Below are 17,834 nucleotides of genomic sequence, written 5' to 3'. Positions count from 1 at the left end.
GGTTGCTGTTTTTGTTGGCATTAAAGTTTACTGTAAATCAAATTCAAGAATTTGCAGAAAAGATTTCCTGTAAGAGACCATCGATCTTACCAATTCTTCTCATTAAGTGGTATCTGTTTTATTACCGTGACTCCTACGGGTTTAGCGCTCCCCAATGAATGCAATAACAATACTGATAGTTTTTATATTTCGAACTAATGCTATGATCTCTGTATATTCACAACTTCTTGATTTGCATTATGTAACATCAAACACAATTCAAACAAGATTACATAAACAGCTCTGCACTGTTTATACTCCTTTATCTCAGTCTACCTATCTGTAAGCAAACCTATTTGTCAGTAGCATTTGTCCATTATCAAAATTACAATTGTACCAGGTGCAACTGTACTTTGATAATGATCTCCCGGCAACTGTACTTAGTACAATTTCTGGGAGATCATTCTTCTGCACACGAGAGCACACAATTTGCTTCCCACAGCAGCGCAGAAGGCAGAACACACGGCAGATTTGACAGCAAGCTGATACCTATTTCATCTAATAAACTCAATACTCTGGTATTGCTTTTCACTTATAGTTCCAATAGTATCACCTAAGAACTCAGCAACCAAAGAAAAGTTGCGACATCAACAGCTGTACACAGAGGATGTTCCCACAATGTTATTCTCTTATATAATGCAGCTACCTGGAGGTTACCTGGAGGGTACTCACCTAATTGTGGTTGCAGGGGTCGAGACTCAGCTCCTGGCCCCGCCTCTTCACTGATCGCTACTAGGTCCTCTCTCTGCTTCCTGAGCTTTGTAATATCTCGTCTTAAAGCTATGTATGGTTCCTGCCTCCACTACGTCACTTGCTAGGCTATTCCACTTCCTGACGACTCTATGACTGAAGAAATACTTCCTAACATCCCTGTGACTCGTCTGAGTCTTCAGCTTCCAATTGTGACCCCTTGTTTCTGTGTCCCCTCTCTGGAACATCCTGTCTCTTTCCACCTTATCTATTCCATGCAGTATCTTGTATGTCGTTATCATGTCTCCCCTGACCCTTCTGTCCTCCAGTGTCGTCAGTCCGATTTCCCTCAACCTTTCATCGTAGGACATTCCCCTGAGCTCTGGAACTAGCCTTGTTGCAAACCTTTGTACTTTCTCTAACTTCTTGACGTGCTTGACCAGGTGTGGGTTCCAAACTGGTGCTGCATACTCCAGTATGGGCCTAACGTACACAGTGTACAGTGTCTTGAACGATTCCTTATTCAGGTATCGGAACGCTATTCTCAGGTTTGCCAGGCGCCCATATGCTGCAGCAGTTATCTGGTTGATGTGTGCCTCCAGAAACGTGTTCGGTGTTATGGTCACTCCAGAGTGAGGTTTGTAGTCTTTGTCCACCTAGCCTATACTCTATCTGCAGTCTTCTTTACCCTTCCCCAATCTTCCCAGTGTATTGTTCAAGTCACGGCATTGTGCCTTTTCATTCGTCGCCCAGTTTAGTTTAAAAGCATGAGTTCTCACCTTGAGATAGGCCTGCTCGGCATCAGAGAAAAGCTTGAGGTTGTTGTAGGTTCTTCCCACGTTGATGTGGGCACCGATGTCGTCCTCCTGTACAGTGACGGCAGCTTGGAAGTACTTTAGTGCTTCAGCGAAGCGACCCTGTGACTCCAGCGCATGGCCAACATTGTTGAACAGCTTGGCATTCCTCTGGTTCACCTGTACAAGGGAAAGAATGTGTTGTTGAAGGTCACACGGAAGCATTCTTTTAGTCTGTGCAAAGGAAAGAATGTGCTGATAAAGGTCGCAGGGAAGCACTCCTTTAGTCTGTGCAAAGAAAAGAATGTGTTGATAAAGGTCACAGGGAGGCATTCTATTAGTCTATGTAAAGAAAAGTGTGTTGATAAAGGTCACACGGAAGCATTCCTCTAGTCTGTGCAAAGGAAAGAACGTGTTGATAAAGGTCACAGGGAGGCATTCCTCTAGTTAGACTGTGCAAGAAAAATACATTTATTCACCAACTTCCTAGAGAAGAGGGTTAAACAGTTTATTTCTCTGGTTTATCTGTACAAAGGATAGTGTTCACAAAGTTCTTATGAATTTTTCCCCAAATCCAAATCTTATTCCTCCTGAGTTCCGCCCAACTTCCTCTAACTCAACCATTATTTTTTTTTTCAATTTCATTTTCTTCATCCCAACAAGCTTGTAAAATAAGCTGAGGAAAGATTGCTGCTAGCTTGTAGAATTGCTTGAATACTGACCTGAGGTATGCTAACAGCTATTGGTTTGTAAAATGCTTTGAAGTAAAAGCTGGTCTTAGAAAATGGCTTGAGATAGGCTCACAGCTCTATGCTTGTAAAATAGCCTGAAGCAAGCTATCAGCTAATAACTTACAAAACGCCTTGAGCCAATAGCTCTTGAGTTTTAGTGTTTTCAACTCAACCGCCGCTTTCAGATGCTCGATCAGTTAAAACATGAAATCAAGTTAGCGAGGAGATTCAGAAGACATACCATACCCCCGGCCGGGATTGAACCCGCGGTCATAGTCTCAAAACTCCAGCCCGTCGCGTTAGCCACTAGACCAGCTAGCCACAATAAGATTCATCCAACTAGGTATATTTCTACACCATAGGAAGGTTAGCACAGGCACTCTGTGACCACAAATGCAAGTTTTTACAGACGAATCTCCTAGTTGGATGAATCTTATTGTGGCTAGCTGGTCTAGTGGCTAACGCGACGGGCTGGAGTTTTGAGACTCTATGACCGCGGGTTCAATCCCGGCCGGAGGTATGGTTTGTTTGCAATCGTGTCATTACGATTTCTTGAGTCATGTTGACGGCAGTGAAGGGACTTGAGCTAGAGTTCGTCACGGCCACGCTAGCTGGAGATTCGTCTGTAAAAACTTGCATTTGTGGTCACAGAGGTGCCTGTGCTAACCTTCCTATGGTGTAGAAATATACCTAGTTGGATGAATCTTATTGTGGCTAGCTGGTCTAGTGGCTAACGCGACGGGCTGGAGTTTTGAGACTATGACCGCGGGTTCAATCCCGGCCGGGGGTATGGTTTGTTTGCAATCGTGTCATTACGATTTCTTGAGTCATTCAGAAGACATTGCACGAACCAGCTTATACATACAGTTTGCTTACACTCGCTCCTCTCGACGGTGCACGAATTGTGATGTGGAGGACTGAAATTCGTCACACATACGTACGTATGTACGTACTCACCGTGTGTGTGTGTGTGTGTGTGTGTGTGTGTGTGTGTGTGTGTGTGTGTAATATAATGATGAGCTGTCGGAGTGCATGCAAATTAACACGTATGAAGCTATTCAGGGAAACTACTTAGGTGGACTTGAGTTCTGGAAAACTTCATAGTTCGCTAGGTTCAAGGTCTTTCGACTGAACGAAGATCATTAAGACCGCAGTTCACTTGTATACTAACATCAAGAATACTTCAACTCTTCAAACAGCAACTAAAACACTGCCAGTGAATAAATGTAAACAGGAACAAACACATCTCTGCATATACGACCATTCCCTCCTAATACAGCTAAAAAAAATGTCAAAATTTTTCTGATTTTTTTTTTCGAAGTCACAAAGCAACATTCATAAGGAACAGAGTATAAAACTATATTAAAGAACATTTCTAAATATTAGCCACTGCAACTTGTCTTGCAAAAGTAGTGTCCGCACCTTGCAAGGTACCTGCTGTGTACCTTAAGGCTTTTTTAATTAGTTGAAAAAATATTACCTTACGAAGTGGAAATGTGCAGACGAAGAACTGGTACAAGTACATAGAGTATCTATCTATCTATCTATATCTCTCTCTCTCTCTCTCTCTCTCTCATCCTCCTCCTCTCCTAATCCCCTCCTAGTGACAGGACATTCTGGGAAGATTGGAGATAATTAAGCAACTTGTGTGGGGGGAAGGGAGGGAAGGATCTAGGAAGGGTACAAGTACAGGGGGCAGAGACCCCCCCTCCCTAGCAAGCTTCACAACATTGGGTGGATCTCATGGGGAAGGAGGGGAGGAGAGAAGACCACCATCCCCTCACCACCGCAACACAGTGTTGAAGCTGCCCAGGCTACCGAGATCCTACTGGAACGCTTGAAGACAGACGCAAGAGTTCATCAGGTCAAAGTCTCGCGTTATCAAGTCGCGAACTTGATTACTTGACCTGATCAAGTTCTACAAGGAGCGAAACTTTGTCTACCACCACCAACACCACCACTACTACCACCACAAGCACAACTACCATCACCACCACTGTTTTCATCAACAATAGCCAACAGTAAAGGGGATTCGATTTACGTCTCCCTCCCTCTCCCTCTCTCCCCCCCCCCTCTAAGCGTAGTCAAAATCCTCCCTTCAAGGGAGGTAATCTGTTGCTTTAAAGATTTTTCTTTTGATCCAAGAAATAAGAGCTACCCTTCTAATCCTCGGATCAAACCTGATTACTTCCCATTCCCCAGGTCTGCTATGAATCCTTTGGGTTTAGCGCTTCCCCATGAATAATAATAATAATATTATTATATTCACTGGGAACGCTAAGCCCGAATGAAGCATACAGCTCCTGGGGTCAATGAGAGGCAATCAGATCCTATCTTCCCTTCCCAGAGGAAGGGAAGATCAGGTACTTGTCTCTTAAAAGGGGGTGCGAGGGAGGTTGTACTCACCTTGAGTCCAGCAGTGAAGATGGTGTACTCATCCCTCCAGTCAGCGTTACGTACGTGAGTCTTGACGGTGTGTACGGCCAGCAGTCCCAGCAGCGCCACCCACACGTACTTCTTTTGTTGCCTACAACATCAACAGAAACACACATTAAAACACATTACTGTTGTCTGTTGGACGTCAAATAATACGTTATATACATTACTGTTGTCTCCTGAACGTTAAGTAACAGACGCAATATACATTACTGCTGTCTGTTGAGCGTCAAGAAATACACGTTAAACACTCTTAATGCTGTTGTCTACTGAGCGTCAAAAACAAACGTTAAACACATCATTACTGTTGTATGTTGAACGTCAAGAAAAACTTTTAAGTTGGAAAAATTCAGATTCAGGAAGGATATAGGAAAGTACTGGTTTGGTAATAGAGTTGTGGATGAGTGGAACAAACTCCCAAGTACCGTTATAGAGGCCAGAACGTTGTGTAGCTTTAAAAATAGGTTGGATAAATACATGAGTGGATGTGGGTGGGTGTGAGTTAGACCTGATAGCTTGTGCTACCAGGTCGGTTGCCGTGTTCCTCCCTTAAGTCAATGTGACCTGACCTGACTAGGTTGGGTGCATTGGCTTAAGCCGGTAGGAGACTTGGACCTGCCTCGCATGGGCCAGTAGGCCTTCTGCAGTGTTCCTTCGTTCTTATGTTCTTATGTTCTTATGTTCTTATTACTGAAGTCTGTCGAACGTCAAGAAATAAACGTTAAACGCGCTATTACTGCTGTCTCTTGAACGTAACGAAAACGTAAAATGCCTGTTATCCACTGAACGTCAAGATAAAACACATTATTACTGTTGTCTGGCGAACGTCAAATAACGGCTGACCTAACACTGCTGCTCTGGATATAACCAGCGTTACCTCAGTTACGTCAACATAACCAAGTTAAGGAAGACTGAACTACTAACGGTGGCGTCGAAATATAAAAGGTCACAATTACCTTTCCCCCGAAGCACAGCGTGAAGTTTTTTTAATACCAAGGTTAAAAGCTAAAACAAAAATTGTGAAGGGAGGGAACTATAGCTTTAAAGCAACGCTATAAATCTCAACGTTTAACTTTGAAATCTGGAGAGAGGATCATTCTCTTTTTACTTCAGGAACACAATCAAAACTGCATATAAAGGCATTTCATGCTGCCTTACCTTTTTGTATACATGTGAAGGGTTTCGAGGGTTTTTCTATTCTCGTTGGCCGGCCCTGGGCCAACTTGTCTGGTGCTTGTTAGGTCAACCAGGTTGTTGATGCTGGCGGCCCGCTGGCCCACATATCCTTCCCAGCCTGGTTGATCTGGTACTTGGTGGAGATACTCGTCCAGTTTCCTCTTGAAGACTTCTACACTTCTCCAGACAACGTTTCTGGTATCTTCTGGCCAGATGGTATAGTCTGGGATCAGGGATGTTGATACAATGTTCTCTTATTGTGCCCACTACTCCCCTGTCTTTCAGTGGGTTAATTTTATATTTTCTTCCATATCTCTCACTCCAGTATTTTGTTGTCGCAGTGTGCAGATCTGGGATTAGGCCTTTAAGTACCTTCCTTGAATATATTATGTACTTCTTTCCTCCGTTCCTGCGAGTACATATTAAGGGTACTGAGGCGTTCCCTGTAATTTATATGCTTTATGGGCTCTATGCAGACTCTAAATAATTTTTATATCTGTTTCAGCTGTGATTCCTCTCCTGCCTTGAACGAGACCGTCAACAATGATCAATAAGCGAAGAGCGAAGCAATTTGGCACTATTTCCCCTGTGCTCAAAGTTCTCATTATCCACCTCATCGTTTTTCTGGCAATCGTGACATTTGCCTTATTGTGTTATTTGCAAGAAAGGTCAGCTGATATTGTTACAACCAGGTCTTTTAAGCTTTTCTTTCGTTCTATCTTCAGCGAAACATGGTCTACAATAAAGTTTTATTACGTGACTATAACTACACGTAGGTTTGTTGCTCAAGTTACCACGATCGAAGCTATGCTAGAAAAAGTCTATTACCATTGCTAATCGACGCTGAAACCCCCCCAAAACGAGGTATACCTGGATGGTGTTTCGGGGGACAACGCCACCGCAGCCCGGTCCATAACCAGCCTTGGCAGAAGAAAAATTCTCAAACGACTTCTGGGAGACACCTAAAGATTTTTTCTCCTAGTAGTAGTTTTGTCTACTCCTCCAAGGCTACAGGCCCTCACACTTCGCACTACATGTTTACTTGAGGAAACCCACTGTGCGGGCCAAACGTCGTAAATAATCACATTATGCTTCATTAATCTCTAGTAATTTAGGAACTTGACTTAATTTATACGGGCATATTAGGTGACTGTGAACTGCCATAACCGAATAATCAACAAAGTAATGGCCATTACAACTCTTATCAGCAAGAAACAAAATAATTAACGCCATACCTGGAATATGCCTGAAGAGGGCTCCGGGGGTCAACACCCCAGCGGCTCGGTCTGAGACCAGGCCTCGTGGTGGATAAAAGTCTGACCAACCAGGCTGTTACTGCTGGCCGCACGCAAACTGACGTACGAACCACAACCCGGCTGGTTAGGTACTGACTTTAGGTGCCTGTCCAGTTTCTTCTTGAAGTCAGCCAAGGGTCTATTGGTAATCCCCCTTATGTATGCTGGGAGGCAGTTGAACAGTCTTGGGCCCCTGACACTTATTATAGTATTGTCTTTCAGTGTGCTCGTGTACAGTGTAATCCTCTACACGAACACGAAGAAATAATTCCACACGTACTAAAAGCCTACTCAATTTATTCCATAATTTGAGGAAGGTTTTTCAACATTCGATTTGCAGTTGTCAGTACCGAGGTTGAAGCTCTCTGTAAAATGACCCTTCGACTGGCCGTGTAATAATAGAAGAGGTGCCGTGTATCATGACTCTCCCGTGTCAGTGAGGACACGACACGATAACGGCGTTGAAAAATAAAATGGAAAGATTACAGAGGCATAACAACAGGCCAGTGAGGGAAGGAAATGAAAGAACATTAACTTAATATGAAGTCAAAACAATCAGACGCGTTAGCCATCGGAGCCTCTGAGTGGCTGGACTTGCCCACAGGTATGGTGGACACTATATGCAGAGCCAAACTTTTTACAGGACGTTTCACTTTTGTTAATGAGCGAAATGTAGTCTATGAAGGCTCTACCATACAGGTTTTTCCCCCTTCATAGGTTAGACCTCAGGTCGTGTGAAACATTTCTTCTCGCTGCCTAAACTTTTTCTTACTGTTTATCTTCAACCTCCTTTCAAGGGGTCAAATCCTAATGGTTATAATCATAACCATAATTTTTAAGGGGATGGACCGGTAAGCCAGCGGAAGGCCTCGGCCAGATGACCAAAAGCTCCAGTGGTAGTCATCATATGACTAAGACCCGCGTCAGGAAACACTTATCTTGTTTCCTGACAAACCTTACCTAATCTCCTTTCCAGGGTGGCACCTAGATGCTGGTGAAGGGCTCTTGATCACTGGAACTGGATCTACCCCATCCCCTTCGGATCAAACCTAATTGCCTCCCATTCCCCAGGCGCTGTATAACTCTCATGGTTCCCCGCTTCTCTACGATTATAAACTCAAGATTCGAAACCCATTTTTCTCATCTCTCTCATCCCTCCCCCATATCCTTCATCTACTCCCCAGCTACCTTCTCCCTCTTTCTCTCCTCCTCTTTACAGGAGTTACTGCTACACAAAAATGTTTCACTGAGCTTCTATGCCCTTTCACCACCACCCACAGACTCAAAATTACACACACTAACGACCGACTATTGATAGAAACAGGCAGTAGAGCATATATGAGTGGAGCTCTATGACTAATGATAACAGCTTCAGATAATAACTAGATAATGGATAACGATGATAGCCCAAATCACAGAACCCGTTCTATGATTTGTTTGCAATCACGTAACTACGATTTCGTGAGTGATAATAGCTCAAGATAGTATAGATAATGAGCAAAAAATAATGGGTTGAAGGCTAAAATAAAGCTCACAAAAAATAATGAAGTTTTTAATATTACAAACTCAGTCAAGAAAATTAAAAGTTCTAGATTAACAGAAAAAATAGTCAGCCGAGTTTTGATATTGTTCGTAAAATGACAAGCGAAACCAGGTCAAAGAACGGAGAATGAAAAATAAATAACAAGTCAGTTATAAAATAATCATGAACCAAGGCATGTTTTAGAGGAGATATGTACGTACGTCGCTAGGAGAGAGAGAGAGGACTTGTTTTTCACAGCGAGGTTGCGTAATGAGAGACACAGAATGGAAAGCTTGAATCCACTAGTCTAGGAAGGCGTGGCTGACGCTGAGAGAGCTGTCCAATTACATACGAGAGATGTGTCCTCTGGTGGTGCCGGCATCAAAGAGCACTGGTAGCCTCTTCAGCCCAGTCAACGCTAGGATCAAAGGCCAACCTCGTTCCTCGCGGCGAAATCACGCCTCCAGGAGAGAATGATTCCTGCTACGCTACCGCTCCAGGTACAGTAGTGTCTGTTATGCTGCCACTCTAATACCGCCATCCCTGGGAGGTGGTAGTGTTGCTACAATACCCCCCCCTCCTCCTCCTCTTCCCCAGGCCTAGAATATGGAAATGCTGCTGCTGCCTCTAGACGGATATGTTGCTACAGTACCCTTAGTAAGGACTGTGGCATGAAAATGCTACTTCAAAAGTCACAGCCTATGCTGAATTATCGTATACGCTGCTTTTAATAATAAACGCTAATGTATGTTATGTCTTAAGCCCAACTCTAATACACTTTATATCTAATGTTAAAGTTAAATTTTAGTTTAGGCTATCTTCAATGATATATATAATGTTAAATTCTAGTCTAGGGTATCTTCAATGATAATTCTATAATCTTAAGTTTGATCCCGTGCTAACCTACAGTTTAAGCTATATGACATATCACAGTCTAGCCTGTCTATTGTTAAACTATAATTCTATACAACGCTAGTTTAGTTTTCAAACTCCATCCTAGGCTTGGCGCACTCAACGAAGAAATCACAAAAATCGAGGAGAAACAACAGCGCTACGAGTCATGAAACCTGTGACTCACTTGTCAGGGGTTTTCACGCTTTTTTTTTTTTTTTTTTTTGCCCTCACAGACCCACCTGAGGCCAGGCTTCCTTGTTGTTTGCCAGTTTAACCAGGCTGTTGCTGTCAGCATCCCACTGGCCCACAAAGCCAGCTTTATCTAGTACTTAAAACTTCACTTCACCCATAAATAATCCCAATGATATAATACAAGGTGTTTAAAAGCGATGGTCAGAAAATTCTTATGGATAGTCAGTAAACATCACGTCTAAACTTTTAATTGGTGAATTTTGAGAAAACATAGAAATGAAAATTTTTCCAGGAAAAACTGAAATCCTATTAACAAAAATTAAACATTAAAATCAGAGCAAATAGCCGAGAAGGTAATCAGATTACTTTAATGTTTAATTTATATAGAAGCCAAAGCCCCACGTTTAAATATTAGAGAGTTGAAAGACTTAAAATTAGGCGACGTAAAATGAGTTGACGCAAGATTTGTTATGGTTTTTTAATACAATTATTTTGTAAATTTCGATTTTCACTGATTTTCTTTTTATATCGGCGAATATAGCAGAATTTACACACAAATACAGTGGATACCTTTATTAACCACTACGTTTCGCCCCCTCCCTCCTAACACTCCACAGTGGGCATCTTTATTAATCACGACGTGTTCCGCCCACACAGTGGATATCTTTTAACCTCAACGTTTCTCCCTGCACCCAGCAGATATCTTAATTAACCACAACGTTTCTCCCTGCACACAGTAGATATTTTTATTAACCACAACGTTTCCCCCGCACAATAGCTACTCGAAACTTCTATTTATTGAGAACATACATGGATCAGATAGGGAGAATAAAAAGTCACAGTACCGTGGCTTGAACAATTGATCAGAAACCCGCACTTACGACAGAAACCCGCACTTACGACAGAAACCTTGTGACGACGTTTGGGAACGTCACTGACAATTGACCTGACCCTGGTACAGGACGAACCGAAACGTCGTCGCAATATCACCTCTCCTAAATGTGTTTTTTCGTTTTGCGAAATGAATATTACAGAGAATTGGACAGATCTGGAAATGCAATAACAACATGCTCCAAAGAAAACAATTTGTATGCAAAACATTTCAGAGGCAAGTTGCACAGAGTTGTTAAAGAACACTGTGCGGGCGAAACACTGGGGTTAAGTGTACCCACTGCATCTTCCTGTGTTACTTCGTCCATTTTGTCGGCAATCGCCTACCACTCTAATTCCTGAGTTTACACAATTATTCAGAGTTCACAACTCGTCTACAAGGGGTACAACAACTCGTCTACAGCCGTGGAAACCTCTGTAGGGATTACAAAGACACGCCACACTGCTCCACAACGCTTTCTCAGGCCGAAGATGCCTTTGGGATCATTAAAAGCGCAACAATACACAACAGCAAGCTAGCTTTGTTTGTTTGTTTGTTTGTTTGCTTGCTTGCTTGCTTGCTTGCTTTGAACTCTGTCATCCAGGAACCTTTGGAATAATTTTACTTACCCCAGGTCGGGTTACAAGCGTAGAAGAGCCCCCAACAAATGAAAGAGAAATGCCACACCACACTCCCTAACACTACCGTCTCTGAGGCCAGTCTCACACACTACCATCTCTGAGGCCAGCCTCACACACTCCACCATCTCTGAGGCCAGCCTCACACACACGCTTAATATCAAATTACCAAGCGCCTCCTTCCAGACATGAACACCCATAAACTTTACTCCCTCGTAAATTTCCCGAATTTAAAAGATTAGATTTAGAGGAGGGCTAAGAAGCTTCACACGACCACTGACCTCAAAGTAGGTGGTCAAACAGCTTGTTTGAAGCCTAGAGACTGCAAGTGGGTTAATGAAGTTTCCAATTCACGTGTAAACAGACTTCAAGAATACTTTTATCCCTCCATGTACATATATAATTTATTCTTCCATGTATATATAATGAGATACACATCTCAGTAAATTTATACACAGACTATATATATATATATATATATATATATATATATATATATATATATATATATATATATATATATATAATATATATATATATATATATATATATTATATATATATAAACAATCGCAGACGGGCGATCTTAACTATGCAGGACAAGCCACGGGGAGGGGGGGGGGGATCTTTAGCTCAAGTACTTTCACACTTCTCAGTGCGTCACGGTTACCTAAGGGTAACCGTGGCCAGTGACACCTACGCTACTCTGAGACCTCTCTCCCTGCTTTAGTTGCTCTCTTGCAACATTGCACAGCTCCTGATGACGCACTGAGAAGTGTGAAAGTACTTGAGCTAAAGATTCCCCCCCCGTGGCTTTTCCTGCACATATATATATATATATATATATATATATATATATATATATATATATATATATATATATATATATATATATATATATATATATATATATATATATATATATATTATTTTAAAAAAATAATATATATATATATATATATATATATATATATATATATATATATATATATATATATATATATATATATATATATATATATATATATATAACTATGGTTAAAATCCAAGCGCTTTTATGGTGTTCAATGAGGAAATAATAGCTAGAATGGAGCATAAAACAAATTCTAACCGCACAATAGAGCGAAAAATGCCAATGTGAAGGTCTTCGAAGTATGTCAGAGGATCTCACTTTCAAGGATCACAGCAGTGTCAGTATCACATCTGCAAGGAAAATGATGGGATGGATACTAAGAACCTTCAAAACAAGGGATGCCAAGCTTATGCTGATCGTCTAAGTCACTCGTTCTCTCCAGGCTACAATACTGCTGTACACTAACAACCCCATTCAAGACATGTGAAATTACAGATCTAGAGAATGTGGAGAATCTTCCATGCATGTATTAGTTCAGTCAAGCATCTCTATTGAGAACGTTTGAATTCCCTTGACCTGTACTCTCCGGAATACAGGCGAGAAATATACATCATGATCTGCACCTGGAAAATCCTAGAGCGACTGGTCCCAAATTTGCACACAGAATTTATTCCCTATAAAAGCAAAAGCCTAGGCAGACAGTGCAACATGAGGACACTAAGACTAAACACAATAAGTGTCAGGAGCCCAAGACTGTTCAACAGCCTCCCATCATACATAACTGGAATTACTAATAGACCCCTGGCTGTCTTCAAGTGGGAACTGCGCAGATACCTAAAGTCAGTGCCCGATCAGCCGCTCTGTGTTCGTAGGTTGGATTGCGTGCGGCCAGTAGTAACAGCCTGGTTAATCAGGCCCTGATCCGCAGGGAGGCCTGGTTGAGGACCGGGCAGAGGGGCGCTGACCCACGGAACAACCTCCAGGTAGACTCAATCACACTACCAAGGAGTCACTCAATTACTACTACTGATGCAACTGTAGTCAGCTAGCTACAGGAAAGAACACCAGAAACCGGTCGGAAGAGAGCGCCCTACCAACAAGATAAGAAACCACTAATAGGGTGAGCACCCTACAAGTACGAGAGCGCTCAACCAGCAGCAAGGTAGAGTGCCCTCCTGGCAACCCATCATGAGAGCCTTGTAGCGCAGGGCCAGTAGACAGCGCCTCCACAAGCCTTCTACTTTATGCATGATGCGCGCCATGTTGCGGCCAGCTGGAACAGGGGGATGGGGTGTTTGTTAATCCAGAGAAAGAGTAGGAAGTTGTCGTAGGTGGAGTGACGCCTCCAAGTATGGGGAGGCGGCGAGAGGTCTGCGAGATGATTTTGCTAAGGAGGTTTGCTAAGGATGATTTTGGTAAGGTTCAGGGTAATTGCAACCTTAATTAAGCACGTGGAGTAGATAGGCTTCAAATCTAAAGAATTAATCACCACCTCGGTAGTTTACTGCATCAACCTCTCTACCAATGTTGGCATATCACTTTGGCTAAGATCACCATATACGTAACCGTGAAACGAGAAGGAAAACGTAATCGATTTCACCCGGTATTATACAGTACGCCAGGATGGTCTTCTGTTTGCACTTCAAACTCTCACCCAGATTGATGCTCAAGCTGAAACCTCAGAGTATAAAGTATGATGAGGGAGAACAGAAGCGAAAGGCTGCCATAGTTTCGCGCTACCTCACTCCTCCACTCACTCAACCCACTCTAAAAACCCGCACGGAATGACAAGTACATATGTACAACAGACGGCGCAATATGTAATCAACAGATTCCTGAGGTTCGTACAGAGGCTGCATCAGGAGGATCATCTGACAGGCCTTAAGTCTGATATGCAACTCTCCTTTCGTGCTGCATCGATCCTGGAGGTTTGGTCTAGGACCGTCGTAAGGTAACCCCCCCTCCCCAGGACCGATCCTTGAAATACCTGAAGGACCAGTCTTTCAATTAACATATTAAACAATGTTTCAGGCGCCCCATGGAGCGATCTTTCAGATACCATGAAAACCGATCCTTCGGGTATCCCAAATGGCTTTACGGTTCTTCGCCGTTTAATACAACTACGGCGTTTTGTTTTTGCGGATACTGCAAACCCAGCATGAACTAAAAGTATATATTCTTGTATTCGGTTATATTTACAATGCCAGACTTCGAGGAATGTTTGGACGTAAAAGGCTTACTTTGTGTTATCATAATACTTTAAGAGTTAGCAACCTTAACATTTACCTTCGATTTTAAAGGGCTATAAACACACTACTCAATCACCCACCCACTCACAACCCCCCCTCCCCCCCCCACACACACACACGTACGTACGTCGCATGAAAGAAAACCAAGTAGCTTTCTTAAACAATACCTGGCCCTCTAAAACATCATTATAAAACCATTTACCATTTTTTGTCTAACTTCCATTGTGTGTGAACCAACGCATTAAAATCCTTAATTACATCCTCAAGAAGGTGAAGGAACCCAAGGGGCCGAACCCCCGTCCGATACCCGGAGCCTAGACCACAACACTCGGGCAGCAAGGGCGAAGTTGGAGGGGGTTGCGTGCGTGTCTGAGTGTGTGTGGGAGGGCAGGTAAAGGGGGCAAGGAAATGGTAAGGGAGAGAAGGGGAATGGGAGAAGGAAGGAGGGAAGGGGTAGCATGGCATCGCTGGAACAATCACCGCCATGCTTAGATATGTCCGTCAGGCAGGAGGGAAGCAAAACAAGATGGGCAAAGATTCAGCAAGATGTAAATGCAGAGGTTGCGTGTCAAAGGTGTTCCTCTCGCTCACAACACAAAGTCAATTTACAGAGACAACAAGCGCCGCCCGGCAAACACCCGCAATAACAACACAATTTTCTCCGGGGGTTCAAAGTTGCTATTGTTATGCGGAGTCTGTTTTTTTTTTCGGTATCAATCCTCCCCCGTTCCCTAACCTCTGCTCCCCCTCCCCCCATTCTCCCACAATCACTCACTGCCGTTTTCGCCGCCGCCATCCCTGCCGCTGCTGCCACTCTGCCGCCGATGTCTCCACCGCCGTCATCGAAGTCTCCATCGCCGGCACTGACGTCTTCTCGATGCCACACTGCCACCACCGTCGCCTCGACGCCAGACTGCTATCAACTTCTCGACGTCACACTGCTACCAACGTCTCCTCGAAGTAACACTGCCACCAACGTCTCCTCGAAGCCACACTGCCACCAACGTCTCCTCGAAGCCACACTGCCACCAACGTCTCCTCGACGCCACAATGCCAGCAACGTCTCCTCGACGCCACAATGCCAGCAACGTCTCCTCGACGCCACAATGCCAGCAACGTCTCCTCGACGCCACCACCAACAACACAAGAGCCACAACGAACCATTATTTTCTCTTCCAACTTTAATTGTCTTAGATATTTGGGGTCCATTTCTACTGTTTGTCTCTCTGTATTTAGGTGTGTGAGTATGTGTTTATCTTCCCGGTTGTGTAGGTGGCTGCAGTTGTCTGTATTCCCAGTGTTGTGTTTGCTGGGATCGAGTCAACTCCTACCCACGCCTATCTGAGAGGCCTGAGTTACTGAAGCTTGTATTAATGTTGGTAGAATTACCGACAATATGTAAAATAAAAGGACCCAAGTGCAACTGTGGCATTTTATTGTGACAACGTTTTGCTCTCCAGGAGCTTTATCAGGCCGTGTCCATGTTTTGTTTGCAACGGCTTGATAAAGCTCCTGGAGAGCGAAACGTAGCCACAACAAAATGTCACATTAGTTGCATTTGTGTTCTTTTACTTTACACACTGAAACTTGCTTCCACGACGTCTTTATTCACCATAATTCATCTTCGCAAGCGCTGTCTAACATTGTTGATAATCTGCATCTGTAGCTGCCCTTTGCATGTTCAGCATTCTCTTATCTGTCCTTGTCAAATCTTTTTAGTATACTGTATATAGTAATCACGTCACCCTTGGCCCGTCTCTCCTCTCGATTCGTTGTCAGGTTCCCTTTTATTAGTATCTCCTCTTAGTGTGGTCCTTACAATTGTTTGAATAGTCCAGTTACAAGCGACTGGACCTTCTCGTGTTTTGGGAAAATCTTGATCTGGTTCGGAATGCCTGTGTGAAAGTGATCACCCACTTGTGCGAGTCGAGCCTCAGCTCTTGGGTACAACATTTTCGATCAGCTGGTACGCATGTTCACTAACTACAAGGGTTTTGTTGCATGTACCTCTTAAGTCAAGGCGTCTGTAGCCAATACTTCTATCCTTGGTTCATTATTCGTAATCACTGTTTGTACCTAAAATCTCTTTGGTACATTTGGTCACTTTATGCTCAGGTTCTTTTTTAATATCTCTACGGCGCATTTGGTCATTTTCTAAAGTTTTTTCAAAAATCTATATGACACATTGGGTCATTTGGTATCCATCTATATTGCATCGGCCTGGAATCACTGTTGTAAAATATGATCTGTCTGCATAACTTTAATTCCTAGGATGAAGGACCTAGTACCAGCACTAAGGCAGCCAACCCTCTGGACGGGTGAACCAAGCAACAGACTATAAATTAGTTGATATAACCAGATGACTTTTCCCACGTGATCTCCAGTTTCTTATTCCCCTAACATTCTTCCTGTTCTGTCCCCTTCTTCCTACCTACTGAGGCCTTTTCCTTTCCTCCATCACCCTTTCCATCAAACCTTTACTTTCTCCCTCTTCCATCACGGTTTTCACCCATCCCTCCCTCTCCCTCCCACCTTCCCTTTTCCCTGACTACTAACACAATACTGCCCCAGCACTAGATCACCAAACCCGTCCCCCTTAAGTAAAAAAAATATTGGTCTGGTTGGAAAGTATGAACTAATGTTGTGCTTTCTCAGAGTAGATATTGGGTCATGGTTCATCCCAGTCTCAGAAGCACTTAACAACGCTCCGCACACGCGAACACATAATGGGAAAAATGAAAGAGCTAAAGAATCTAGATGTGATGAACGCAGTAGGACCACACCTTGGACGATGAGTTTCGGACAGTTTTCCCAAGGAATGTTTGACAGTTCCTCGTTTATGATGTCCCAGTCAATTTTATGTTAGAAGTTAAATTTGTTAAACATTCCCTCACGCTGACTCTGGCTTAGAAACTCCACACATGTATTAATGTTTTTTTTTTTTTTTTGCCCTTCAATGAGGTTGCGATCTAAAAATTCGGCTTCACCTCATTGTGAAGATTTTCATTTCAGTTTGGCTCCATTATCTGTTGGTTCAGTGAAAACTTCCCATATAATGTTGTATAAGATTGTTTGAGGTAGAATTCTTCCCGGGAAAATTTTCGATACAATGTTATTGCTCATCTTATTCCATTTAACACATGTGAAGTTGAAATCTCCAAGGAAGATAATATTAGACGTGGGATTTTCAAGATTTTCTAACCAGCTGTCTATCTCCTGTACCAGTGCAGTGACTTCAAGTGTTGTTGCTGGTGGTGGTTTGTATACCAGGATAATCCCCAGGATTTTAATCCTTATTTTTATTTCATACATTTCCACCATCTCATCTGACGATATAAACAGTTCACTGCCAGATCAACCAGGCTGTGATGGATATGCGGGTCAGCGGGTCAACAGCCTGGCTGACCAGGCAAGCATCAGACGAGCCTGGACCAAGGCCGGGCTGTGGGATTAGA

At 43.1% G+C, this 17,834-nt stretch overlaps 1 protein-coding gene across 1 annotated transcript in view; it reads right to left on the bottom strand.

Annotated features, from left to right (window-relative positions):
* The window catches only part of LOC128696585 (protein O-mannosyl-transferase Tmtc3), a 450,963-nt gene that overhangs the window by 299,152 nt on the left and 133,977 nt on the right, over positions 1 to 17,834 (bottom strand). The window contains exons 9-10 of the mRNA XM_070094627.1: positions 4,661 to 4,781; positions 1,509 to 1,703 (exon numbers count right to left, since the gene is read on the bottom strand). Of these exons, the coding sequence (XP_069950728.1) occupies positions 1,509 to 1,703; positions 4,661 to 4,781 (316 nt within the window). The remainder of the gene's footprint in view (positions 1 to 1,508; positions 1,704 to 4,660; positions 4,782 to 17,834) is intronic.

This window comes from Cherax quadricarinatus, chromosome 47, assembly GCF_038502225.1.
Source record: "Cherax quadricarinatus isolate ZL_2023a chromosome 47, ASM3850222v1, whole genome shotgun sequence".
NCBI lineage: Eukaryota > Metazoa > Arthropoda > Malacostraca > Decapoda > Parastacidae > Cherax > Cherax quadricarinatus.
The sequence above is the reverse complement of the archived record's forward strand: the minus strand, read 5'-3'. Positions and strand labels throughout refer to the sequence as shown.